This window comes from Opisthocomus hoazin, chromosome 1, assembly GCF_030867145.1.
Source record: "Opisthocomus hoazin isolate bOpiHoa1 chromosome 1, bOpiHoa1.hap1, whole genome shotgun sequence".
NCBI lineage: Eukaryota > Metazoa > Chordata > Aves > Opisthocomiformes > Opisthocomidae > Opisthocomus > Opisthocomus hoazin.
The window spans coordinates 72,418,775-72,445,522 of record NC_134414.1 but is presented as its reverse complement, the minus strand read 5'-3'; the positions used below and the strand labels follow the sequence as shown (position 1 = coordinate 72,445,522).

Here is a 26,748-nt window from a genome sequence, read left to right as displayed (position 1 = left end):
TTACTGACGGAGTGAGGATGTCTGTTCTGGGGACATGTGGATAAGCTACGCAACCTCACAGAATCCTGGACCCTTGTACCCAGTGGCCAAAGCCAACTGAGGCAATGACTTGAAGCAAGAGTCAAGAACCTGAGGTCACGTCAGGCCAAAATTAATAACCAAAGACCTCATGAGGACAAGGACAATACTCAATTTAACTAGAGCCAGGGTGAAAAGCAGAATGTCAGGATAACCCAGAAAGGCATCAAGTGCTATCTAGCAAGCAGAGTCCAGACAAGAGCAGGACTGGAGCAGGACAGGCGCTGGGAAGTGCAGAAGACTGGGGCACAGCAGGAGCTCCTGGTACAAAGACAAGATTTCGGACAGAACCAGAGCAGACCAAAACACTGAACAGACGAGACATGAGGAGAAAGAAACTTTCCCTGAAGTCCTGTCTGAGACTCACATCATCAACCAGCTCACAAGCTCTAACCTAGCTGTAGCTGCCTAAAGGGCTGGGAGCCGAGCCAAGCCATAGCAAGAATTCGTCTGACATCCAGGAAAAGTCATTCACAATCTAGGACGCTTTGCATACATTTCTTTCTAGGTAACTTTTAATGCCAATAAATGAAGGCCAGCATCAGCCAGCCAAAAAACCTCCAGCGGATACCTGCCAATGCGCAGTGTCACGATACGCTGCCTTTGTAGCAACACCCGTTCTTGCTATTCCATCCATTTCTTCCCATTCCTACCACTCTGCCCTACTGACAACACTAACACAGCAGCAGTTTGCTGTCTTTGAGCCTGAGAGCTGATCAGATAGAGAAAATATTTTTAGATGCTGGACCAGGTCCCTGATTTGATTCACAACGTAACCGCACAAACATCTGTATTACTGCAACTGAGGAAGTAGCACAGGGGTAAGTAGATTGCTACGGGCAGGGCAGGAAGATTATAAACCAGTATTGTTATCAGAGCCAACATATATCAGATCATAAGTGGAGAGTGCAGGAAAAAATAACTTTTATCACTCTTTTATTTGTCAATGAAAATAGTAGTAACATAGAGAAAAGGAAACAAGTGGAGGCTTATATCCATGCCTGACCTTTTTGCCAACTTCCACACACAAATTGCCACAATGTCTTACTAGAAAACTAGATTTACCTATGCTGGAATAAAAAAAATAGGTCATGTTAGAGAGAAAAAGAAGTTCAGGTCTTTGAGAATCTATTGGCAATAGCCTTCTGGCCAGGAGATGCATACGCTTCCCCAGTGATTCTTCTTCCACACGCTCTGCTTGGATAAAGACTTTTCCACTTAAAACTCAGGGCTCATCACATGTTTTTTCAGGAGAACATGCAACTTCGGGTGAAGTGCTTTAGAACTAGGAAGTAAAACGTTTTCATTCACCTTACTTTCTCATGTCTTAAGAAAATACAGGATTGGTATTGAATTCTGCACTGGACACACACTCCGATCGATATGTTCCAAGATATGGAATGGTACCTGTCATCTGTAATCTTCTTTGTGGAGCCAAAATTCCTGCTGTCACTGGGACAGAACCAGACTTCTCTGCAATACTGCATTGGTGTTCATAGGAAAGCAAGAGGATCTCCTGGACCCAACAACATTTCAACAGTGACAGCATGTGCAATTGCTGTTAAAAAACACAGACCCTTCTTCCCCTGGCATTTCCTTACTCAATACCCTTGAATTTTAAAGTGCAGGTGTGTCTAGAACTTGAACTCATGTTCAGTAATACACAGACACGTGGAAAACAGCCAGTACCCTGGATTCAAACTGAGCATGTGGCCTGTATTGATGCGATGAAGTCTCCCTGATCCAGATGGGCATTCATGACAGTGCTATCAGGAAAAAAGCCAAATGAAGACATAATCAATCACAGCAAAAAAGTATGTCTGAGCAATGCAGCAAGCAAGGTGGCAAAACAAAGGAAAAAAGGTAAATTAGCATTTTGATTCACTAGCAGGTATCTCGGATTGGCTAATGAGAATCCTGGGATAAATGAACGCCTTTCCACCTAGCACTTTCTTCCAAGTAGTGTTCTCTATTAAAGTATTTATTCCTTAGGATTCAGAACCTGGCCACTGAGAACTCAATGAGCTGTAAGACAGATATAGTGGGATGAGAAGTAGTAGTTTATATTTTCCAGTTTATACAAAATTCTATACAAAATTAAAAAAAAAATCACTCAGAAGTTTACAGTATCAGCCCATCCTTTGCTATCCATTCATCGGCAAAAATAAAATTAAACATTGTCTGTATTTAAGTTAAAAGGACAATTAATCAGGAAAGATGAACTGATGAAAAGCAAAAATGACAGCAAAGTTTCAATACAGGTACTTGGATTCATCCTTTGTCTCCTCTTACTTACATAAAGTGCCAGAAAAGTGTATGGGAAATACTTCATAAATCACACTAATGTATCAGGTTTTTTTATACCTTGCCCCAATAAAGTGGATGAAAATTATATCACAATAACCAAACATATGTGTTTTATACTAAAAGTATAATTGAAAACACATGTTTAAATGTTAACACATATACTGAGATAGAGTGTAGAAATTAGATTTTAGACTAATGATTTTATTTGGCTGACTAAAGTAAAAATAATTATTGTATTTCATGAAAAATATTTGTCTACAGAAAAATTGCCAGTTCTTGAGTTCTGAAGTACTTCACACTAAAGTCTGGACTGCTAAACTTCAGGAAATCTATGCTAAACATTAAATGCCAAAACTTAGCTGGAAGTCACAGAAGAAAATATCATGTCAGCTTGTAGCATGAAGTTTTTAATTTTAAGCCCCACACAGTGACATATGTGGAACAGGCAAGAAGAGAAGGGAAGGGAACAACGTACACAAAATACGTTCCGCATTCGTGCTAAGCAGGCTAACAGACCTGTTCAGTGGATGGACAAATCACTGCTTCTGTTTCAGAGGCATATGCTTTACTTCCTAATTTTTCAGTGAGTCAATGACATTTAAAAATACCACAGCTTACAGAATTGTAAAAACTGTGTATGTGTATTATTCAGTTAATCCTTTGCATTTACAAAACAACTATGTGTAAAGAGAATGACTGTGGTCCCTACAGCAATACACTGTGGCTTGCAACTTTATTATAACGCTAATTGCAGGTAAGACTGATTTATCTTAATGTTTACGCCATTCATGTTTGTTGACTAGGCAGCTTACCAAAAACAGTTCTTAAATGATCTTTCAGTAATAAAATACAGATTGATAAAGAACTGAAATTAATAACTAGGAGAAAGTATAACAAAGTAGCATGCTTTGTCATCAATTTAGTGTATGCCAAGTTAGAGTCAAATGACGGACAACCATTGAAATTGCTCCTTAAAGGAATACATATTTATAAAGGAGTAAGTATAAAACTTCATGGATTTTTTTGGTCTATTTACTAAGAAAGCATTCCTCACAGTCAGGATGAAAACTCAGAAGCCACAATAATACTGTATTAGACTGACTATTCAATTTATTAACATTGGTAAACAGTTCCATGTTCAGAACTATTTTTAAACCTTCACAGTCTTACTGATGGCAGACACATGGATCAGTAAACAGTTTTTAAAAAAAAAAGTGAATTTATTTTTTACTTCATCGTGTATGATTAGTTTTGTAGAAATAGTCCATCATGTGTACTTTTTAATCATCCTTAAGGCAAGCATTATTTCTCCGGTGTTCAGTACAGAGTAGTACTCTGAATTCATATAAAAATAGCAAATTCTTGAAAGTATAACACCATAACAAAAATGCTAAAACAAACGTATTACACTTCGAAAAAAATGAGCTCTCTGCCAGCTTTTATGGTCACGTACTATGGTCTGACATTGATGTTTCTAACATCATATCACTTTCATTCATTTCAATCTCAAATGTTTCTTCCAGTGGGCGACTGGTATCTGTACTTTTTCTTTGATGCGATGACTCTAATGTTACTATGCCACTTTCATCCAGAGTTTGTCTTTCTATGTCGAATTCTCTGAAATCCCAGGGAGGTGAAATTATGTTCTTTAATGTCTTCATTGTGTGTACATCGAAGTCATAACATCTTAATTTGTCTTTGATCTCTGTTCCTAGGAAAACAGTCAAACCATCAGTTTGTTCCAAGTCAACACTCTCAAAAGTGTATCTCAAAGAAGCTATCATCCAGAAACTAATATGATTCTCTGCTTTCAGACTGACAGGGAGCTGCTGCTACTTAATGACTGAAGTTGAAGAGAGTTGTTCTGAAAAAATAAAGCAGCCTCCTTTTTGAAAAAAGCACAATATAAGAACTACAACTCAGATTCAAAAGCCTGTTATTAGAAGTAATTGCCAATTCCCTTCCAAATTCTCTAAGAGGCTTTTTTTTTGTTGTTTAAATTACACACAGCATGGTTTGCATAATGCATATCGCACAGCTGCATGGTTCTTCCAGATGCGTTAACTGACTACATATGGAGCAAGACAATACCAAGAAGAAGCATCTGCTTCAATTGTGCAAAAAATCTGCTGGAAAAGCAGCAGAGCACACAGGAGGCTTTTACTGGCTTCAGCCTCATTAATGTGCTTGACAGGACATCAACTCTGTTCATTACAAATAAATCAGTAAGTTCACTGAAGCAGAAATATGTCACTATAAAAGTTTTCCTGGGGGCAGAAAGCTTTCATAGAATATTTCAAACTATGGCTATGTAATGTATTATTTTTATGAAGCACTTTTTTAACCATATGTAAAGCTCTATTTTTGGAAGCAGAAGAATTTGTCTTGTCTCCACAGAGCAGAGTTTTGACATGGTGAAAATGCCTTGCATGCATCTCTTTACAGCAGCATCAGCTCAAATAAAGTCCTCTGATTTTCTAACTCCATACTTCTATTTTATTTTCCCCCATTCCCTTTGGTTTCTAAGCTGCCATGAATCAATATTTTCTATAAAAGAAACCCCCACGACCTTCAATAGCAAAGTGATTCTTTTCTTCGTACTGATAAGAATTAACTGTCATGAAACTGTCACAAAAAACAGTGGTCATCTGCAATTGCTGGTAAGTTCTGACTCATTTAGCCATTTAAAAACAAAACACCAAACAAAAACATACTCTACTTTGTAAGTTAACTAGTTAAGGTAGACAGTCTTTCTTGATGTAAGACTCCTCTCAAAGGATTCAATGACTTTAAGAGTCACATAAGTGACAGACTTACCAATGTAGGCTTCAGAATCACCAATATACATTTCTATGCAATGGCCAAGCATTGTGACTGAAAATGTGTCATCCCTCCTAAGACCAAGAGCCTAGTAAAAAAAGCCAAAACACAAAACCAGTAAAAAGTATTCAGTAGCAAATAAAACCATTGACATCTTAAGTCCACAATGGTTCCAAGTTTGTTGGTTTGTTGCTCAACAATGCTATCAGAGCAGAGTCTTCACTATAAACGCAAAACATGGCACAACCAAAATAATATTGTCATACGAACAGGCTGAAGCAGTAAGCAAGCAAAGCACAAAAACAAAACCAGGAAAGGCTATGTATACAGACAGATAATTATTCACAAATCATGAAGTATAATGCACTACTGAAGTAATGATTATAAAACCTGTGGGGAAGTTAGTTTTGTATAGCTAAGCTACAATCTATAATGAAATAGACTGAGACATGCTTAAAGTAATTTCAACTAAATGTAAGTAATACAAGCTTCTATGTAAACAGAACTGCAGCTACATTCAAGGCAGTCAACTTGAATGCTGAAAATTCAACTGAGGAAAATTCACTGTAACTCTAGGAAAACGTGAAATCACCAAAACTGTCCTGCAATAATAATACACAAGTACCATACAATAAAGATAAATTTGAGACAAGAGAAAATAGCCTATCTTTAAATGTTGCACTTGCTGTAATATTTCTACTTCAAAGCATAGGTTGGAAGTATTTTAAATAATTTCAGCTGCATGAGAAGTTTATGTACGTAAAATGTATATGACAATTATGATATTCAATTAATTTATAACAAAGGAGGATCCAAGTACTAAGTTTCACAAAGTGGCCATTTTTTACCTAATCGATTGAAAACCTATGAAGATTTTTCAAAAAACATTAAGATTATAAAATAAACACTAATTTGGAGGCTGGATAAAATGCTGTTTCTCTGTTCCAAAACCAAAACTGAACGAAACAGTAAACAACAGAATCTGTGACCAGCACTTTAATTTAGGCCAGTTACGTACCGTATGGAAATAGTCGATTGCGCTTTCAAAATTGCCCATTAGACTATGTATGTAGCCAATGGCAGAGTAAGTGGAAGCATTTTGAGGAATCAGTACTAGAGCCTGGCGATGGTATTCCAGTGCTTCTTCGTATTTCCTGTTGGGGTTAAATACAGAAGATCTACTAGTAAGCTTCAGGGTGAAAGGTGTTTTTAATGTATTATATCGATATTTTCCTTAGCTGAGTGGCACGCAATCCTGCAAGAACTTAAAAATTATTGCTTCATACTCTGAACATAATCGAAGGCACAAAAGACTCATGACAGTGACAATCTACTTCCTCAGCGTAATTGAGAAATCATTGTTCCCCTTATGTAGCACAACAGCTGCCTACAGCTAGGCCCCATTTGGAGATGATCTTAGCAATTTGATACGGTAAATTGCTTTAGATGTTTAACGCTGCTCATTGTAACATTAGCTTTCTTCCTTAAGCCTTCATTTTCCTCCCCAGGGGAGCAAAGGAGCAATACGAGACTAAATCACTCATTGCTCAAAGTGAGAAAAGCTCTCTGGGCAGAAATTTCACAACCCTTAAGTGCTACATACATTGGTACTTTCGTCACTTCCATTTTGCTGCCTTTTCTATCAGAAAAGAAGGTTTACACATATCCATAATTTATTTCAAATACCAGCCACTCCTTCTTTGACAATCATCCATTCATTAGACTGCTTATTGCATGTTATTTTATAAAACAAGGATTAAATGTACATTGTGCCATTACTCTGAGAAACTGTCACATTTGACATCCTAGTACCAAGTTGTTAAAAATGAAGATAGCAATTGTCTATTCAGAAGAAATTTTAATGTCTATAGTTACAATGAAATTATGCAAACAGCAACACATGAAGTAGTTAGAGGGCATTAAGTAACAATTCAGACAAATTATGCAACTGTTTGCTTTCTGCACAAAATTTTCCCATGATTTGAATTTTATTTTCACTCGTATTATTTACCTGTCCAATTAACTACCACTGTATTTTAATATCCTGCTTTCAAATTTCAACCACATAATACTAGTGAGTAGACATATATCCAGTAAGTTTTTTCAAAATAGCAATAGCATGTATTATGAACACTAGTAAATTTATTACAGAATTTTTTAAATTATCAAAGCGTATGTACAGCCGCCTAAATTCTCAGCTTGATTTTCTTCAAAGACGGTTTACAAGGTTATAGAAATACATTAGATTGGCTTTCTGAACCTGAACAAATAATACAATGCAAGTACCCCTAAGTGTGATGCGAGCAGTTACCAACTTACTGTAGAAATTAAAAAAAAACAAAACGAATTATAACTGAAAAAAGTATTTGGAAAAAACCTACAGTTATACTCATGAATAGATTCCAGAAACAGTTCCTTTTGTTTGCTCTTGGCAGAAGAGGTAACTATTATACATCCATATTTCACAATGAAAATGAAGACTAACTGGCAATTCAAGCACAAAGCAATTATTACCAAAGCCAAAGCACAACTTATATCTACCATAATCACATTCTCATTAGCAGCTCTGAAACAAAAATTAGAGTATACACCAATTGGACAATTAAAATCATGACACTAAAAAACAAGAAGATACAGTACTGATTAAACAAAAGAAAACACCGGTTAAAATCAGACTAAGGTAATGAGAAAACATTTCTCTATGTTAAAACTGTTAAAGTTTGCATATGTACTTTGCATCTTCTTTTTCTCTTCCTAGAACAGAAACATCAAATGAAATATGAAATAGTTCTGTTCTCGAAAACCATGAAGTAGTAGTTTATTGCTGTGTTCATGTCACAGAATATTTCACTTCAATAAAAAGAACATAAGCACTGATCCAAGCAATTAATTGGAACAAAACCAACTTTATGCTAATTAAATCAGTGGACCTATTTAAATATGACAGGACTGGGACAGTGGCCAGTTAGAATTCAAACCCGTACAAGGACCTGAAAGCCTATGACCTAATTTCTATCCGATAAGAATCAAGAGTTACAGAAAGGCTTTTACGTTAAGTACTTTAACTTGTGTGTAGTAAACGGGATATAAGGGGCGATTAATGTATTTACATTCACAAGCCGATTAGGGAATCTTGTTCTTATAAGGTGCTTCTACACTGCTCTCATGTGGTACACAATCTTGATATGAGAAGCGGGTCTAGAGAAAGCACATTTGTGTACTATTCCAAATAAAGTAGCTCCAGTACTCTCTGCTTACTTGAGTTTTCTGCAGACATGTCCCAAGTTGTTCAGTAAAGGTTCCCACTTATCAACTGTTACCTGCAAAATAATGCAACAATTCAAATAATTGCAGCTTCCCAGACTGTAACTGAATTTTGTCTACTTTAAAAAAAAAAACCCATACAAGGCAATTCAGTCACAATCAAGAAAAATATCACAAACGTTTTCAATTTTTTTCAGAGCATATATTTAAGCTCAATACATTTATTCAATAACTCATTGTTCTAATTTTTCCATTCTCTAAACCCAATTAAATTTCTTTAAAGGGTCAGTGATCGTAAAACTCAGATGCAAACCAAACAAAATTTGTCTTCTACTTAACTAAAAATCATGTCAAGTCTCTCAGCCTAGGAGCACTGAAGACCCCCCAAATTACATGTTTGTAAAAAAATCATAAATGCTGAAGGTCTTTTTACTGTCTCCTCCATAGTCTAACTTCATCTGCTCTAAAAAGATTAGCTCAGTTACAGGGCACACAGAAGACAATCTGAGACAACAAAATCCTTAAAACACTTTTTGCTGAAATTAAAAATCATTTGGACTTGATTGCATTATGAATTTGAGATTTACAACAATGTACGAGTATCTCTGTATCTCTAGTTATTTCAGGTGTTTCCCACTACTCGTTCTAAATATCCATTTGTGTGTTTATAGATATATTGATATTTAGTACTTCTCAATAAACAAACAAAAAACATTACACAAAAGAATCTAGGCATATGCATAAATTTAAGCCTGATCTACAAAGTTAGTGGTATTTGCACGAACAACAATACAGCTTTAACTAAAAGAGGCGAAGGGGATTGTACAAATTAGTATCTGTCCAGTTTGTTTTAGTAAATGTGGGCCTGATCCACACGAAGATTATAGTTTTTTCAGTGCTTTCCACTTTATGAAGGGTTTATTGTGCTCTAGAAGCAATTCCATTATCTTGATAAGAGACGTTTTGTTAACAATTTTAAGCAGCATGAGGCGTTGTCCTCATTAACTAAATTTAAGCTAAAAACTGAGAAAACCTATCCTAAAATTCACAAGAAGCCTGTCACAAGGTGGTACTGCTTTCATTAAGCCATCTTCAGTTACTCCAGTACAATGTGTTTCTTTAGACAAGATGACAACACGCAAATAAAATAAACAGTACTACCAATAGGTACAAGCTTATTTGTGTGTTTCACCATTTGAGGAATCGGGGTTGTAATGGTTGACTTTTGATTCACACAAGTGCCTGACCTACCAGCACATTTCCTGACAAACTTTTTGCCAGTCAGTATTTTGATTACTCTCAGAAAGTTAGTTAAGCATCCCTGGGCTCACTCCCACACTGTGGCTCTATCTGGTAGAAAGAAAACAAATCCATACCTACAGGGTTATGTCCACATGGACAGAAACCATCTTCACATGTGTACCCAGTCCCACCCTCAGGTCAAGAACCATTGGTCTACTAAGACCCAAGACTGAGGATGAGACCTGGATTCCACTCTCCAGTCAATGCTTATTTTCTTTAATTTCATACAGAAACATAGTTTTTTGCCTTTTCCTGCAGCACTGAGGATAATGTGTGATGAGTCTCATGTAAAAACACAACATACATAATTACAAGTTGATGGTCCAAGTTGTAAAGTAAAATTTATATTGTATTGCTTCTATGTTAAAATAAGTGCAACATATTTTGTCACAAGGTATTACAGAATGTCCTGGAGTTTTACAAATTTACAATCGTGCATGTTATTAGGAAAAATACCTCATTTCCAATAGCTTTTATTTTTTCCAGTGCATCAAGAAACCACTTTTCTGCAGTTTTCCAGCTAACGATTGAGGGGGTGGGGGGAAAGAAAAGTAAATTAGTGAAGAGTTTTCATTAGCGGTAGGAGAAAACTGTACTGTCAGAACAGTTCTTTGACATTATTTAATCGCCTGAGTGAAGTCAGATGTAAAGAACAGTAATTTACATTTGGCTGCATTTTGCACATGCTCCTAAGAGTTAACAAGACAAAGTTAAAATATCAGAAGCAAACCAACATTTCTTATATCTGTTACATTTTTTCAGAATACATTTGGAACCTCCTGAGCTGACAAAACGTTTTGCTGTACAAAATTTTATAGCATGTGTGCACTTGTGTGTGCAGATAGATGCCTTTAAGGCATGTGACCACCCAATGACAGACACACACGAGATAATAATAGATCTCTGCATGTTCCTCAAACATTACATTCTTCCCTCATCCAATCTTAAAAAACAAAGAACAATGTAGAAAGCAAGGGCTTAGGGTACACACTGTCTAAAGTAGAACCAAAAGAAACTACAGAATCATAGAATCCTAAAATGCTTTGGGTTGGAAGGGACCTCTAGAGGTCATCTAGCCCAACCCCCCTGCAGCGAGCAAGGACATCGTCAACCAGACCAGGTTGCTCAGAGCCCCGTCCAAGCTGTCCTTGAACATTTCCAGGGATGGGGCCTCCACTACCTCTCTGGGCAACCCGTTCCAGTGTTTCACCACCCTTACTATATAACTATAGTGCAATGTAAGTACTTTAGTAGATACATTGGCACATTATACTTCAGAATAATCCATGTCTAAGATTGTATTTAATCCCAAGATGCAAGCTTACTCTCCATTTTGAAACGCAACCACTCCAACTTCATGCATAACAAAAGGATCTTCAGGTGCAATGCTCAAAGCTTGGCTAAAAAACCTTTCAGCTAACTTTGAGTTGTTGGTCAAACCATATTCCAGTCCAATATAGAGCATCGGCAAATGACACCTAAAAAAAAAAAACAAACAAAAAAACCCAAACATGCACTTATCAGGAATGGTGTCACAAACTATCAAGAAATGCCAACAGTGTCTGCATAAGTTTATATACATTAAGTAAAAGCTGATTTTAATGGACTATTAACCTAAGGGGCAGACTTTACATCTTTGTTAGGTATTGACAAGAATTTGAACTCCAATACATAATTGTAACCTGCTCTGGAATTACATGTATTTTCTCAGTGCTTAAGTTAGTTCTGACGGTTTTTTTTCCTTGTTTCTTTCATACATTTCATTTACAAATGGAATACGGAAGAAGTAATAATTAAAGGGAATACATTTACCAATAACTACAATCAAATACAATAGTTTTATATGCAGTGACATGATTAGTCCACTACTCATTTTACAACCGCCACAGCATGAAACAGCTGTTCAAGATATTACTACACAGTAGTTTATGACCTGGTATGACAAACATAATTCACAAGTTTCAGAGAACTTTCAGGTAGAAAATAGATTACCTAAATATAAATATTAATGTTAAAACTTATAAAATTACAACAGTAATCACAAATAATGCAGTTAAATGCAGATGATGAAATTACTTGGGTTTTTTTCTCCTTTGATCACTACCAGATAATTGTTGCAAATGTATTCCTACTTTTTAAAGGGATATAGGTTAATAGTTAATATTCTACACTATTTATGGAATAATTTTAATTTTTCTGAATATGACATTTTTGACATACCCTTTCATGAGCTGTGCAGCTGTGAAGTATGCAGCCATCGCTTGGTCATGTTCACTCTCAACTGCAAATGAATGTCCATATGCTATCCACGCAGGTCCGTAGGTTCTCTCAAGTGTAGTAGCTTTGCTAAAAACAAGAGCAAGTCACAAGCAAACACATCTGAAATTAAATTTCATCTGCTTCAGATGACTACTTACATAGCAATGCTATGCCACATAGTTAGGTATCTATTAAGATAATACTCTGTAATGACTGGTGGTAAACAAAGTTCATTTTAAAAGCTCAATAAACTATTTAGCACTTAAAAGTAACACACACTTTCAAGAATTCATTGTATTGTTTCTGTTGCTGTTCACGGGCAGCAGGAATTATTTGATATTACTGAACGTAAACAATTATATAATGATGAACTGGGCAAAATACAGAAAACATTAGTAGTGACTCATAATGTATTACAAAATTCTAGCTATGCATTTCAAAATAAATATATTCTAGCAAGTGTAGGTTTCACAAGCAGCGTATGAAAATACCAAATTAACACATCGGTTGAAGTTGCGTGCCATATAATTGCCGTATAATTGTACTGGCCATAATGAAGACATGAGTATTTATTTGTCACATCGCAGACAGCTGCCATGCATCAGAGGAGTATACAAAATGTCAAGTCCTGAGCTGAAGACTGCAACCTGAGCATCAAGAGTGCAACCTGGAGTCTTTACAGAAAGATGGACTTGGCACAAACATTAGAAAGCTCTGCAAGTTGTTTTCTCAGTTTGAAGGCAAAGGCAATCATAACTAAGCAGCTGAATCTTTTCTTAGAAGCTTCTGACACAGAGAACCTACATGTTCCACAAGTAATCTATTCTATTGCTTAGCTATCCTTAAACATTTCATTTTTTCCTAACATATAATCTAAATCTTGTTTGTCACACAAACTCATTATTTCTCATCACAGATCCTAGGGAACAGCTTGTTCTTGGTCTCCTGGGACAGAACTTTACATATTTGAACATCCGCATCTTCCCATCCTGCAGAGCTTCAGTCACTTCAAAAGCTTTCCTCATTGGCCACCTTCTCCAGAATGCCTGTTTACTGCTTTCTCTTGAATTTAATTCAAATGTCTTGCATCCATCTTGAGTTCTCTACACATGTTGACTTGTCAACAGCGACACATGACAATACAGCACTGTTACTGTTATAAAAGACGGACTATGTTCTATCACAAATGTTGGTTTCCCAGTGGGTGCTGAGATGAGGTAAGCCCCTTTGCAAGATATGAATAACGCAGACCGCTCCTTCTGAAGCACCCAGAATGATTTTCCCTTAGATGCTACTGGGCACTGCCCAGCTGTGCCTTCTACCCTGCTCAGCATGCCCCAGCATGATGTCCTGTGACTCCAAAACAACGATATAGGAGCTTGTGTTTTTATCCATGGTACCTTCAGATCCTTTTCTAAAAACTGCTGCCTAGCCCACAGTTGTCCCTAGCCTTATACTTGTGCACTGCTACCATTCTTCTCCAAGAAATTTGGGCGTCTTGTTACTATTTCACTTTTAATGGACCTTTCTTCCTCTTTGCCAGAACTACCCTGAATTCTGATGTTGAGCTTCCCCCCAACACATCTATGGACCCTTCCTGGATAGAGATGCTTGCAGATTTAATAAAGGTGTTCTTTACTTCACCACCAAAACCACCTATGTCGCTCAGGACAGCTTCCTGAACAATTTCACACTGGTATTCGTCAGGAATTTAAATAATTTACTCATAATAACCAGGCATTTAAATAGTCTGAATTACTAACCCATTTTTACCTATATTGTCTATAAAGGTCTTGAGAAGAAAAATGAAAGCCTTACAGGTCGATTTAAGCCTTCCCAGTTTAAGCTTACAGCACCAAAACAAAGCAAGCTCCTGCTCCCCAGTGCTGATACACTCAATACACATACAGATGACCTGCAGGCAAGAGCACTGGACTGACTGACTGACCCAAAAAGTCCAAGGCTGCTTGTACAAAGAAAAAATTAGACAGGCAAACGTCAGGATTTTCTGTCTAGCTCTTTTTTTTAAGATATGAAACCTGAACCTGGGAGAACGCCTGAGCATCCTTAAGCTAAGAACTGAGGTTTGGTTGCTTAGCTGTAGTTAGCTTGGCAGCATGAGTGAATGCAGGGACTACACATGCCCATGACAGAGGGGTGATTGCCACAAGAGATTCCACCTGTCTGTATGTCATTTTTAAAGTATCTAGACAGCTGAGGTCTACGTTGCTACACCAAAAAAAAAAAAGGGTGACAGCAAAAGGAATATTTTAGTAGTAACCAGTTTATTGAGGCTTCTGTTTATAAGCTCACAAACAATTCTGAATATTAAATATTTATTCAGCAAATGAGCAACAAATTCACTACAGAAAACCGGAAAAAAAAATAATTTTACCTGAGGTATCTTCTGGCATGTTCATTTTTGTGGCCAACCATGAGATAGTAGCATCCTACTGCAAACCATGAGACCTACTCATTAAAATCAAAATAGATTATTATTAGATATATCACACTGATTTTAGTGAAACATCACCATAGGTGTTGCAACACAAAGGAACAGATTATAATTAGTTAAGAACATTTCCACTGAAATCACACTCAGCTTTTCAAATTATTTGCTATTACAGACAAGCTGGAACTCCTAGCATGTACATCTCTAACTGGGTTTGTTCAGCCTCATGAAGAGAGAGCTAAGTGGAAAGCAATATGCTCTCTTCAGTTATCTAATGGTAGGGAATACAGAAGACAGAGCCAGACTCTTCTCGGAGGTGCAGTGACAGGATGAGAGGCAATGATGATCAAACATTGGAAGAACATTGCCCAGAGAGGCACAGACATTTATCACTGCAGCATTTGTTTAAAATTATTATTAAAAGTGAATACCTCACATTGAATATCTCACATGGAATATATTTTACAGGTACTTTTTTTTTTTAAAAAAAAGAACCTTGGTATAAGAAAATTAGAATGTATAGCAAATAAAAGTAGCAAACCATTTTTACTACCTGCATCCAGTAAACAGATTTTGAATTCTGTTGCTCAAACTGACTATTACATTACAACTTTTATGTGCTTTCACCTAGAAAAAACTACTTGGCAATGAAGGCTTAGAACAACTTACAGGATTATTTGGGTACAAGTCCACCAGTTTGTGAGAAAGATAGAAAAGCTCTACGTAGCGGGAAGAAACAAGAAAAGAAAATTAAAACATGCTAAAACATTAAGATGTTTCAAGCCCTTTAGCCTTCTATACAAAATATCAAAAGCATCTAATGTCATTAATGCACAAGTGAAGAAAAATGTTTTATGTTTAGTGGTAATGCTTCAAACTGCCTCAAAATCAATTCAGTTAACTAAAATTAACTAAAAACCACCAAAAAAACCCTCCAAAAAAACCAAAAAACAAACCCATAAGTCTTCACAGCACATAAATAAGCATCTATACCTCCCACCCCTTAAGAATTATGCAGCTTAGGTCATTAACATACATTAAAATAAATACCTGTAGTATTACATTTGAATGTATCTCGTCAAGGTAAAGCACTATGGAACTTCCTGTATCTAAAAGGTATAACATACTGGCTAAATCAATTTCAGATTAGAGTCCTGTGTATTACTATGCTGAAAACAGGACAAAGCAAAATAAATTATATTATTTGGAATAATTCTAAGTGATTACTTTTCTAATAAAAATAATAATTCTAGTTATTAGAATAACTTACTACAGATTTTCTAATAACAGTGGAAGTAATCAGATACAGGCTAGCAATTCTATTGCCTATGCAATTTCAAAAGAAACAGCATTACAGTACATAAAATGTTTATTTCTTCAGAGTACAGTGCTCTTAAATTGATGAGTTTGTTCTGGAGACTTTGCACCAATTCTTGGCTTCAGAAAAATCAAATATGAAAACTGACTTACAAAATTCCAACTTATTTACAAAATGCTTCTCAAGGCAGACTTAGAAGAAAAATCAAAGTACTGGCCACATTTACAGACGTAGTTAACTGTAAAGTAACTGAAAAGTACATTCACTAGACATTGAGCAGTACCAGTACACCTAATAACCTATTTATGTACATACAATGCACCATCCTTTGAGAGACTGCAAATCATATGAGCTCCTTATTCTATTTTCCAATTGGTTTTAAAGACATTCAAGCTCCTCCCTTGATTTGGATGTTTATATGCAGTCTGAAATGAGAAAAAGTCATCCCAGCTGCAAGTAAGCTATTCTTGTAATTCCAACAGAGGTGCTGCAAGATTATTAACTTATTTGAAACAAAAAAGAGGCCTTCAAAACAGCAAAGACAAGGAGAGTCTACAATTTTTCCTAATATGGAATAAGCATGTCCACCTAACCATACATACTGCTGAAGAATTCCTTCCAGGTTAAATTAATGTATTTTATTGTTGAGCAGAAAAAGTACACCTAGAATCTCTAGGAATATCACCTCAAAACAGAAATGAAGCAGAATAGCCCACTAACTTTTTGGCTACATAGCCCAGTGGTTAAAAGACTGTGACACTCCTGATCATGAGTGAATAAAGACTCTTTGGACTCTACCCCCGCCCCTGACCCCGCTGTCAGCTCTGAAACACCTTTCTTTTCCAGTTACCACCGTTTTCTTGAAACTGCAGGTAGGAGGAAAAATACATGGGTTTTTTTTAATAGTATATAAGGGAAGTTCTTTGCATCCTTAATTCTTTGTTAAAATTGAAACTTTATAATCTTCATTTGACTCATATGAAATGTTGTGTTTCTTACCATTTGCTTTATTAAGCTCCACAAGTGTCCCTATATGCACAGGTAAACAATTTGCATGGAAAGGATCTTTTTCCATCACTCTGAAAAAGAAAAAATAAAAAATCTGCAGTGCACATTTCAAAAAATTTAATGTGTTATAAGCAAGTTGTTATTATAGTATGCAATTTTCCAGTTAATTATCACTTTAGGCACCGGAAAACTATTTGTGGCTAGAAGGTAGCTATTAACAGCATAATAAAAGCTATCTTAAGACCAGAAAGATAACTATTAATTTAGCTTAACGACAGAGGATAACAGAAAATACTGGCAAGCTGAATATACAATTAGAAAAACAGAATACAATGTACATTTGTTTGCAGGTCACTTCAAATTTAACCAGCAAAAAGCAAGCAACAACATTTCTGTTCATCTTTTCCATACATTTGACAGCAACTTTCAAGCAACAGTCCTCAACTTTCTGAGCTCAACACTAAGCAGTATGCATTAAGACACATATTTTGCTCGGTTTTACTCAGCTAATATTTAGCTTAGTTTTAGTATTTTTTGTTTCCTATGTCATTTAGAAACAGACAGACTCCATGCAGGACATGGCTTGTGGGCACGTGCTGTTTTTGTAAGCATTTGATGAACTAAGCAGAAAAAAAAGGCGTCTTTAAATCTATACACAGAATCTCTTAAATCAGAAGTACAACATTATGATTCCATTCTCTGAGAAGTACACCTTGAAACAGTTAGAAGTTTAGTTGACATTCTTAAATAGTTCAAAGCATTTCGAACTAAAAGTATAAAAGAACATATCAACACGTATATTAAACGCTCTCTTGAAGGGAGCCTAACACTTTGAAGTTATATAGACTTCTCAGACTCCCATTTCCAAGCTCTAGCACCTGTGACAGTCTCCTCCTTAGGAGACATTTACTTCTGCCATTTTGTGATAGACAGGGCGTGGCAATTAAGTTTCACAAAGATGTGATAGTATAATTTTATTGACTTAACTGGAGTAGTTTATTTCAACAGGATCATAATTTTACTCAGATATTTAAATTCATCCTGTCAGCATTCTCTACAGCCTTCCCAAAAATCCTGCCTGCACCGAGCTCCATGGTATATTCTACATAGTGATGGCTTGCTTCAGCTAACAAAAAACAAAAAAACCCACCCCTTCTATGTTATACTACTAATACTCTGAGACTATGCTTTACATACAGAAAAATATAGTTTTCTTAAAAAAAAAGTAGTTGTCAGGCCAGCAGAAGAAATAGCTCCATGACCATGTGTTCAGATTTACAGTAGCTGAGAAGCAACCCATGTTGTTGTTCTGACACATCTGACAAGTGAGCAGCAGTGTATGCCTGGCCTATGTAACAACCGAGACACAACAGCTGGCACATCAAAATTAACGTAACTTTTAATCAGCCACAGAAATCATACTTACTAACTAACCAATTGATCCAAACCTGTTTGTTCTGAAGGCCAAACAAGAAGTAGGTAGAGAACACACAAAACTGAAGGTACCACAGTAAGGAAGAGGAGACGGATGAAGGGAAGAGCAGCACAGTGCTGATTAACTGGAGTTTGGCTTAGGATGTTTCTGCTACGTATAATAAAATAATGTGACTGGCAAGACACAAGCTACACATTTTAAATACCTGAAACTTTGTATCAAATTGTTATGTCTGTCAATCCATTGAACTGGATTGACTGTATTCACTGACAGTATTCACTGTTAAGTCCAGGCATAATTATTATACTTCAGCACATGAGAAAAAAACCCCGAAAGTTGCTTTGTATACTTACACGGAAGTAAGCTTGTAACACATTTTGAAATCACAGTTATAATAATGTCTTTCAGCTAACGATACTACCACATCCAGGTTTTCCTGAAGACCATCTACTGATTCAGGAATCAGTGTTTCACTGGGTTTATTATACTGAAAGACACAAGAAACAACATCTGAAACAACAACCAATCTAAAATCAGATTGTATAAATATTAATACTTTTAGGTTTAAACTCAAAGTCCAGAAAACATGTATTTGGTAAAATGGTTCTTTAAAATGTACTTAAAAGCTCATTTAGAACATGAAAGATGCTTGCCAGTGTCAACATTTTAAGCATAGCCTGAAGAAACGAATACTAAGCAACATATAGCTGGGTTTCAGTGCTCTCCCATTATCTTCAGAAAAAATAGTCTGGAATAATGTTGCTATACCCTAGTATTTTCAGGTAACTGACATTTTGCCTACATTATTAATGTTCTTTTTCCCCACCTAGAAGTTTCCCAAGAAATAAAGCTTAAAAAAAAAAAATCAGAATTTCAGGTTGTCCAGAAAACTGTTATACTACCCCATGAAGTGATATCTACTGCATCGTAAATTTTAAAATAACCAAAACTACAAAGCCCTTATTTATTCTAATGTTCACAATAAATGGAATCAAAGAAAATTTACATCTGAAGTCAAGACTTTCAATCAATTCTCCAGTTTTTTAGTCAGTTTTGGGGTTTACCTTCTTCAATTTATTCTCAAATAAAAAGTGAAGCAATTCTTGTTCTTCTGTACATTGTCTACTAAGAGGTAGAGATTCAAGAAGTTCTTTTTCTATGTGAATTAAAAAAAAAAGTGGTCATATTACAGAAGAAATAGCAAGAACCAACGTTTTGAGAACTTAAGAGATGCAAAGAATTTTATGATGCTCAGCCCGAAAGTACAAGGAAGACAACAATCCAGATATACTGAAACAGATAATACTACTAATTATGGAAACTAATGATTCAATTCTAAGTTCTTCCTTCTACACTTTTAAATTAAATTTAATGAAGAAGACATAACACACCCCTATTTTTATTTACTCTACATGTCAAATGTTATCCATCAGAATGCTGCATTAACCAATGACTACGAAAACTAAGCAAACACCAGTAGGGTTTCATGGGTTCAAAGCCTGTGAATTTGGGAACACAGGAAGAATACTGTTTAGGCTGGGCAAAGAGTGTGCGAGCTTCCGGAGCAAACAAACAGGACAGCTGGGTTACTTTGTTGCTTTTCATTCTTAGCACTGCAAGACTGAAAAATAAATTTCATATGTAAATTTGAGCAGATTCTAATTTTCACTCATCACATACATTTTCTGTTCTTAACATTTTAAAGTCTGTTACTTGTAGTATTGCTTTAATTTTTATCCAGGAAAAAGGCATATTGAGAAAGCAGCTAAATTTTACTTATATTTGAGAAATACTGCTATCCAGACCTTCTTGTGCTGTCAGCATATGGTGCGATGTTAAAAGATCAAATGCTTCAAAGCAGAAAACATCAAGCTTCAAGGCCTCTTTGTAGCTGTATGTTGCTAGAGTTCTATTATCCAAAGCATCATAGATCTTCCCTCGCAAAAGGCATATAGAGCTCTTGATCTGGTGGAAAAGCAGGGCTGCAGGTCAAAGACTGAACCAATGTTTGCAATTTGGTTTTGAGCACAAATCAAATGGGCTCCCTGAAAAGTAAAAAGCATTTCATGTATGACAGAACCTGGTTTTCTAGTGCTGTCTTTAAATAAAATATTGTCTCTACTAATCTTAAAAAAAAAAAATCAGATGAATGCTCTGTCAGGTTATCTACTGCCAGACGAACACATGCTTCAAATAAGTAGTAGGAGGATAAAGTTTATCTCTTCTACTTCTGGCATCCAGCTCTCTGATACTGAGTTGTAAGCTAATTATACTAAATCCCCTTCATACTCAGTATAGGGAAATTATCACTTCCAAAAGCATTTCACTTTTGTTGCCTGTTGAACAACATATTTCATGCAAGACAAGAATGACTGCAGTAGAGATGAAAAAGGCCAAATCAATGGACTTAACTACTTTGAGCAGAAAAATATATCCCTCTTTTTAATCCAAAACATAGATGTTTCAGAAATTAAAGCAATGGAAGATCATTATTACCATCGTTAAAGTTGTGCTAAGATGTCTAATAACTAACGTGTTCTTTCAAAACTCCATAGCTGGGTGTTCAATTCAGTCAGAAGGCCACAGAAGTGTCAGCAAGTTACTTGGAGAAAGTTAACACCTTACACATCCCTATCATCAGACTAACCAGACAGACCAACTCTCTCTGGAGTTCTCGCCAGAAATGATACAGTTGCATTAACAACTAATAAACCCCAGGGGGCTGCTTGCAGTGGTAATATTGTTACCAGGTCAGAGACCAGTCATTCTTATTCCAGAACTAGCATTTGTGCAAACTAATCAAATTCTCTGAAAAAGCCAGATTCCTAGAGAGGAGTTTGATCTAAATTTTTTTGTAGTAGAACCCACTTCAGTAGTTCTCTCCTTTGGCAAACCACACCCATCCTTGCATTAGTGAACTACATTATTGCAAGCATTTGTGAATGTAAGGACTGATGAAGTTGAGTTTTTTGGCTGTGTTATTTTTCAGTCAAAATAGTTTCCCAATTCAGCTCAATAATCAGCCACCCAAACACCTGGGCCAAAGTACCATGAAACAGGGAGGAAGAATGAACAGCCAAGCTGAGGCCTGTGCTTGCAGTTCCCATTAAGGTACACCACAGTAACTCAGGCTAATCCATTTCTCCCTTAAGCCCATCAATATCATTGCATTCAAAATCAGTTCACATCAATAATTTAACTCATTTTGCTACTTCAGTCTTACAGGGAAAATGCCACCTGTCAATCACCTTCACTGTAGTTTCAGCTAATAAACTCCACGTCATAACTCCAAAAGGAAGACTCTTCATGGACTCTTCAGCCTACACGTGGTACCGATCCCTTCTAACTGTGTGTCTATACAGAATTTTTTCACCGAGCTTAAAAAACTTCACCTTCGTGTACTATAATTTTCAAGTGTGATCAAAAAATGTCCCACTGAGAACAACACTTGAGTGATTTAGTAAATATTTCATTAAAAACAACTGGAGGAGAAAAAAACTGCTTTGTTATCTCAGAACCTGAAGCCCCGTTGAAAGAAATGTTAGTTTACATTATCAAGACTGAAATTGCAACATAGAGCTAAAAGACTCTAAAAACCAATGCTAGATCATGAACTTCTTGCAAAGTATCTGCAAATAATTTATGGGAAGTTGTTGAAAAGCACTCTTCATTTTGCAAGCCAAGTTATTTTCATACAGGCAAGCTAACACATGATTTCTCACTGAAAGGAGAACCATTTACCATTTCTGAAAATTATGTTTTCCAAAAAAAGAAAGCTTAAACACAGTTTCAGATTCATACAGCTGTAAAAACACTTTCTGACTTCACACATTTTTTTTCTCAGTTATAAAAATATTTGTTTAAAAAAGCGTCACTTACAGAGGATTGTGACATCCCCCAGTCTGTGGTAGAGTCTTTCAACCCACTTCCATCCTTCAAGTACTTTTCAAAAAGTCTTTTGTTGATTGGTTCTTCCATGTCAAGAATATCCAGTGCCTGTTGATGTTCTTTTGCAGCATACTAGCCAAACATGTGCATGTAAAAAACAAGGTTGAGATTTGAAACATCTGTACATAACGCACAATAAACACAGTGTCACATTTCACAGGCACAGATTATAACAAGTGCTTATCAGCAGGTTTTTCATTCATGCATCTTCTTATTTGGACATATGTCATTTTATAATTGCAGCCAACTACTTTACTAGTCATCTATAATATGCAAAAAATTATAAAATTAACACCTACAGAAAAAGCCATTATTCAGCATTATGCAATCACAGGAGCAGATATGCTTCTAAAAATAGTTAATACAGGTTTTAATAAAATACAATTATCTTGTTCTATAAGCAGCACATTATTCTATTTCAAATTTGTATATTTAATCTACCAGTTGATTCAGTTTTCTTATGAAAGCACTGCATTTTTCTATTTATGTATCACATTTTATACATAAGTATAAGCTGCTAACTGTATTTATACAACCATAAATCACATCTCCTCTGGTCAGATGCCAACCAACCAATTAAGAACATAAACATGAAGACATGAGACAAAAATGGTTCACATTCTTTCCCCACAAAATATTAGAGGAGTATTTTCTTTCCCGGAAAGAAAAGTCAGTTGGATTTCTTCAGAATAGGACCACAATGGGTACTCCAGCGACCATACTGAAGGTTAAAGAATGAAATCAACTGTCGCAAAATTTAAACCTGTTATTCCAATGAACACAGACATCGACACTGCCTGTCAGGTACCTAATCTTCCGAGGACGCATCTTTTATTTAGTTTGATTTGCTTCCAATAGAGGTGAAAACCTGTACTCACATGACATCTAGCTGCAAGGTAGCGACATGCTTCATATAACTGAAAGAGAAGTTTCATACGTATTAGTTATAGAGAACATGTTTACTTACACTGCTAGACTCCATTTTGCTCTCTCCTTTTTCAGTTGTATGGCTTCTTCATCCCTTTCACCTCCAAAAATCTTTCCTGACCAAAATGACTAAGTCTGTAACAATTTCTCTACTATTAAACTCTCAAATGACACTTGCTTCACTCTTGCCTTCACCACCCCTTAGCAGAGTGGAAGGACAATTTAAACAACTATACCTGAAGTGACACTACACCTTCCCATACCTCCTGCAGTCACGTCCTTGGACCCCTTCTCTTTTCTGTGACCCTGCCTGGGGACAAGAGTTTCAGACTGGCCGATTGAACGCAGAGTCATACTTGGTTCAGAAAAACCACATCATGCATGTTTTTTAACTAGTTTTCCCATAAACTTTATCCTCTGATGGTGAAGAAGTCATTGTGGTTAGCAGGAGAGGTTTAAAAGTGGAAGAACAGTAGTAAGTCTTTGACTAAAATTACTTACCTTATCCAGCTTACGTGATCGAAGGGCATGTGCTGCCCTATGGTACTGAGCTGTTAGATAAAGACATTGGGCCAACCAGTAGATATCTTGTGGCTCCTCTAAAATAAAAGAACAAATTATAAACCATTAATTTATAATACATCTTTAAACGCTTTCATACAGAATATTCACTTTTGCTTCATTAGAAAAGTATTTTTACCCTATCCTAGCATCCTATTGAGTTACAAAGTTTTATCTTTTTTACATATGTATTTATACACACGTATAAACAACTTATAGTATCTATCAGTGAGAGATTAAAATGAAAAAATAATCAGATTTTAACTTCAAAAACATCAGATAGTGCACTGGACAGTGAATACACAGAACCTCATACTAAAGGTGTGTCATGAGAAGGAGATGAGTGATACAGATCTGAAAAAAAAAACAAATAGCAGTTGTAGGTTACCCTGCCCTTGGACACAGGGCTGAAAAAAAAACAACCCTAAATTGTGTCTCTCAAAAAAAGATCGGTGGAAACCTAACAACAGTGAAAGTGAAAGCACTAGACTTCTGCAGCTTGAAGTTGGAACTGCGGAAGCATAGCTTAGTACTCTCCTACTTTATTGGCAACCAAAGTTGCAGGCATAGGCTACCAGCGCCAACTCGCTCTGTAAACCTGCATTCTAGTTGTCACCCAGAGCAACAGTGAATCCTGTAGGAAACCACCCTTGTCTCTCCTAGCTTTTTCTATTTTTTGTCTCTTAAGGTAGACAAACCTTAAGGCTTGGCCAAACATTAATTTTAACACAAAGTTCAAATGGGAAGGAAGATTGGCCCTGGTCTATTTAGAAAAATAGCATTCCAAAGATCACAGAAAAGCATTTACATCAAACTCAAAACTCCAACACTCAGCCACACAGCTTTAACAAAACAACAACAAAAAACAAAACAACTCTATCAGAAAGAAGTTAATGAAAAATAACGTAAGAAACTACTTACCATGAGACAATGAAGCTACTTTGTCTGCCCAAAACAGGGCACTTTGATACTGCTGCTGTAAAAGCATGATAGAAATAATTAGTATTTATTTGGGGTTAGGTTTCCTGGATTATTATGAAATATGTTGTACATCATTCACATTTAATATATTTTGCACATGGTCTCTAATGAATGGCAGTGATTCACATTTGAGATCTTTATAAATTCAAAAAACAGTTTCAAAAGGTCAATACTGTAACCTCTAAAGTCTATGAAAAAGTACTTTGAGGTGGGGTTCTTCGTTTATTTTCAGTAAAATGCAGGTATTTTTGACCAAGAGGTATGTACTACGTAAGTATGGCACTAGGTCATTAGTTGATCTGCTATCACTGAAAAAGTAGGAAGAAATCCCTCCTTCCAGTTAAAATAAATGCTACATTTCAGAAGAAAGAGAATACTATATTAAAAAAAAAGACATATAAATTACTTCAAGAATCTTCAGCAGCACCATCTCTGATTAAGAAATTTTATTCCCCAGTCAAAATGCTTTAACCTCACACAAACTGTAGTGCCTGTGTGAACTTCCCCTTGTCCTTGGATACTCAGCTTCACAGTTAAGTCTGCAGCTCAGGAGAAGCCAGTGAAGTAGAAAAGACTGGTGGCAACTAGAGATCCAACGGTAGCAGAGTTCGCAGGCACACCCCACTAACTCAGCTAGGGCTGCCATCAGATTTGGGGTGCTAGGCAAAATCTCATAGAATTGGCTGGGATTATTCTCCAAGAAGATCAGTGGGGGCTACTGTTCTGCTGGACATTTAACAGATATCCCACCATTGCAAGGACTTGCAATACTAGAAAAGCCTTGATTACTTTTGCTTTTTTCTGCAACGTTACACTTGTGTAGTTTGTTTACAATCTTAGAGACAGTTTTATGCTTTTGGAGTAGAGGTTTGTCAGACTTTTCCGAAACACACTGATGTTATTCCAATCGTCACAAAGCACAACGCTCCATGAGCCAAGTGGTCTCTCCCGTCTTGTGCTCTCACATTTCCTACCTGGTGGGGACTAAGAACGCCCAGCGAATTTGCCAAGAGAATAGTCTGGTTTCAATCTGCGCTTCCAGGAAAAAAACAAAAACAAAACCCCACGAAAACCTCACATATGTAATAGCTGTCTACAAGAACTGAGGTTTAAATAAATCTCTCAGCGCCACAAAAGAAGAGCATAGTCCAGGTCTACTGAGGCCCATACGACTTCTGCTGAGCTGTCCTACAGTACCAAAATCTGACTATACTACACAAAGAAGCAGTTTCATGTTCCTCCCGAAGCCCCTTCCTCAGAACTGCACGAGCATCTACACGGCTGCGTGGCAAAGCAGCATGGTGAACCAGTTTAACTCCAATGAGTACTGCAAAACGAAACCCTAAAATCCACCAAACTAAACCTCGGTCCCCAATCAGCCTTCTGGTCAGACTTGCTGGCCACACACACAAACATTCATGCTAACCGAAGAGATGGGTGCCCCTCAGTAGCGATGCCAGTATGAAGTCTCTGAACTAAAAACAGAGCAGAGCAGTTTCATGCCATAATTAATTTAGTTTACTAATGCATTTTTTCTGTTGTGGTTGGCTTTTTTGTTCGCCCTGCAGCAACATAACTGCCGAATTCACCAGCAAATGAAAACAAGCGCGCCCTTCCAACGGCACCCCGTGGGGAGGCCGGGGGGCCTGCAAACACGGCTTCGCCACGCCGCGGCCCCTCCGCTCCCACAGCGGGCCTGCCGCCACCTGCCCCCCGCCACCGGGAGGCCGCAGGGCTCGGGGCAGGCCGCAGGGCCCGGCTCCCAGCGGGGGCCGCGCAGGCGCCGCTCCGGCCCACCGCCCTCCCTCCTCTCCCAGGGGAGACCGGGCGAGAGACACTCGCTGCAGCCGCTCCCCGGGCCAAGCGGGGCCTTCCCTTGCGGAACGCTGCCGGGCCGACCGCCCCTTCCCCAGCGAACCCCGCCCCGCACGGACGGCCGCTTCCCCCGCGCCTTCACCTGGTCGATGTACTGCCGCACCCGCTTCCTCAGCCGCTCCAGGTTCATCTTGCGGGGAGGCGGCCCAGGCGCCAAGCCCGCCGCACCGGTAGCCCTGGCCTCTCCGCCGCCCGCCCGGCCCGGCGCGCGGC

The 26,748-nt window shown here is 37.2% G+C and overlaps 1 protein-coding gene across 2 annotated transcripts; it reads right to left on the bottom strand.

The window, feature by feature from the left end:
* Positions 1-997: 997 nt before the first annotated feature.
* CDC16 (cell division cycle 16) lies at positions 998-26,748 on the bottom strand. Of its 2 annotated transcripts, XM_075425491.1 has the most exons (18): positions 26,618-26,748; positions 24,601-24,655; positions 23,620-23,717; positions 23,070-23,108; positions 22,123-22,263; positions 20,049-20,208; positions 19,308-19,399; positions 18,597-18,730; positions 16,800-16,879; positions 15,152-15,201; positions 14,426-14,499; positions 11,992-12,117; positions 11,097-11,249; positions 10,228-10,291; positions 8,464-8,525; positions 6,224-6,359; positions 5,203-5,293; positions 998-4,096 (listed from the first exon to the last, which is right to left on the bottom strand). In XM_075425491.1, exons 1-18 carry the CDS (start codon positions 26,663-26,665, stop codon positions 3,831-3,833), a joined length of 1,869 nt encoding a protein of 622 aa, XP_075281606.1. In that variant the 5' UTR covers positions 26,666-26,748; the 3' UTR covers positions 998-3,830. The 2 variants fall into 2 exon arrangements, with proteins under 2 accessions (XP_075281606.1, XP_075281614.1); XM_075425499.1 differs by lacking the exons at positions 23,620-23,717; positions 24,601-24,655; positions 26,618-26,748 and having other exon boundaries at positions 23,000-23,072.

Excerpts from the sequence above, each read along its gene's own strand:
- CDC16 (XM_075425491.1), bottom strand. The coding sequence starts at position 26,665 with ATGAACCTGGAGCGGCTGAGGAAGCGGGTGCGGCAGTACATCGACCAG. Across the intron at positions 19,400-20,048 it reads TATGCTGACAGCACAAGAAG|AAAAAGAACTTCTTGAATCT; the intron begins GTCTGGATAGCA and ends TAATTCACATAG. Across the intron at positions 5,294-6,223 it reads CAATCGACTATTTCCATACG|GCTCTTGGTCTTAGGAGGGA; the intron begins GTACGTAACTGG and ends TTTTTTTACTAG.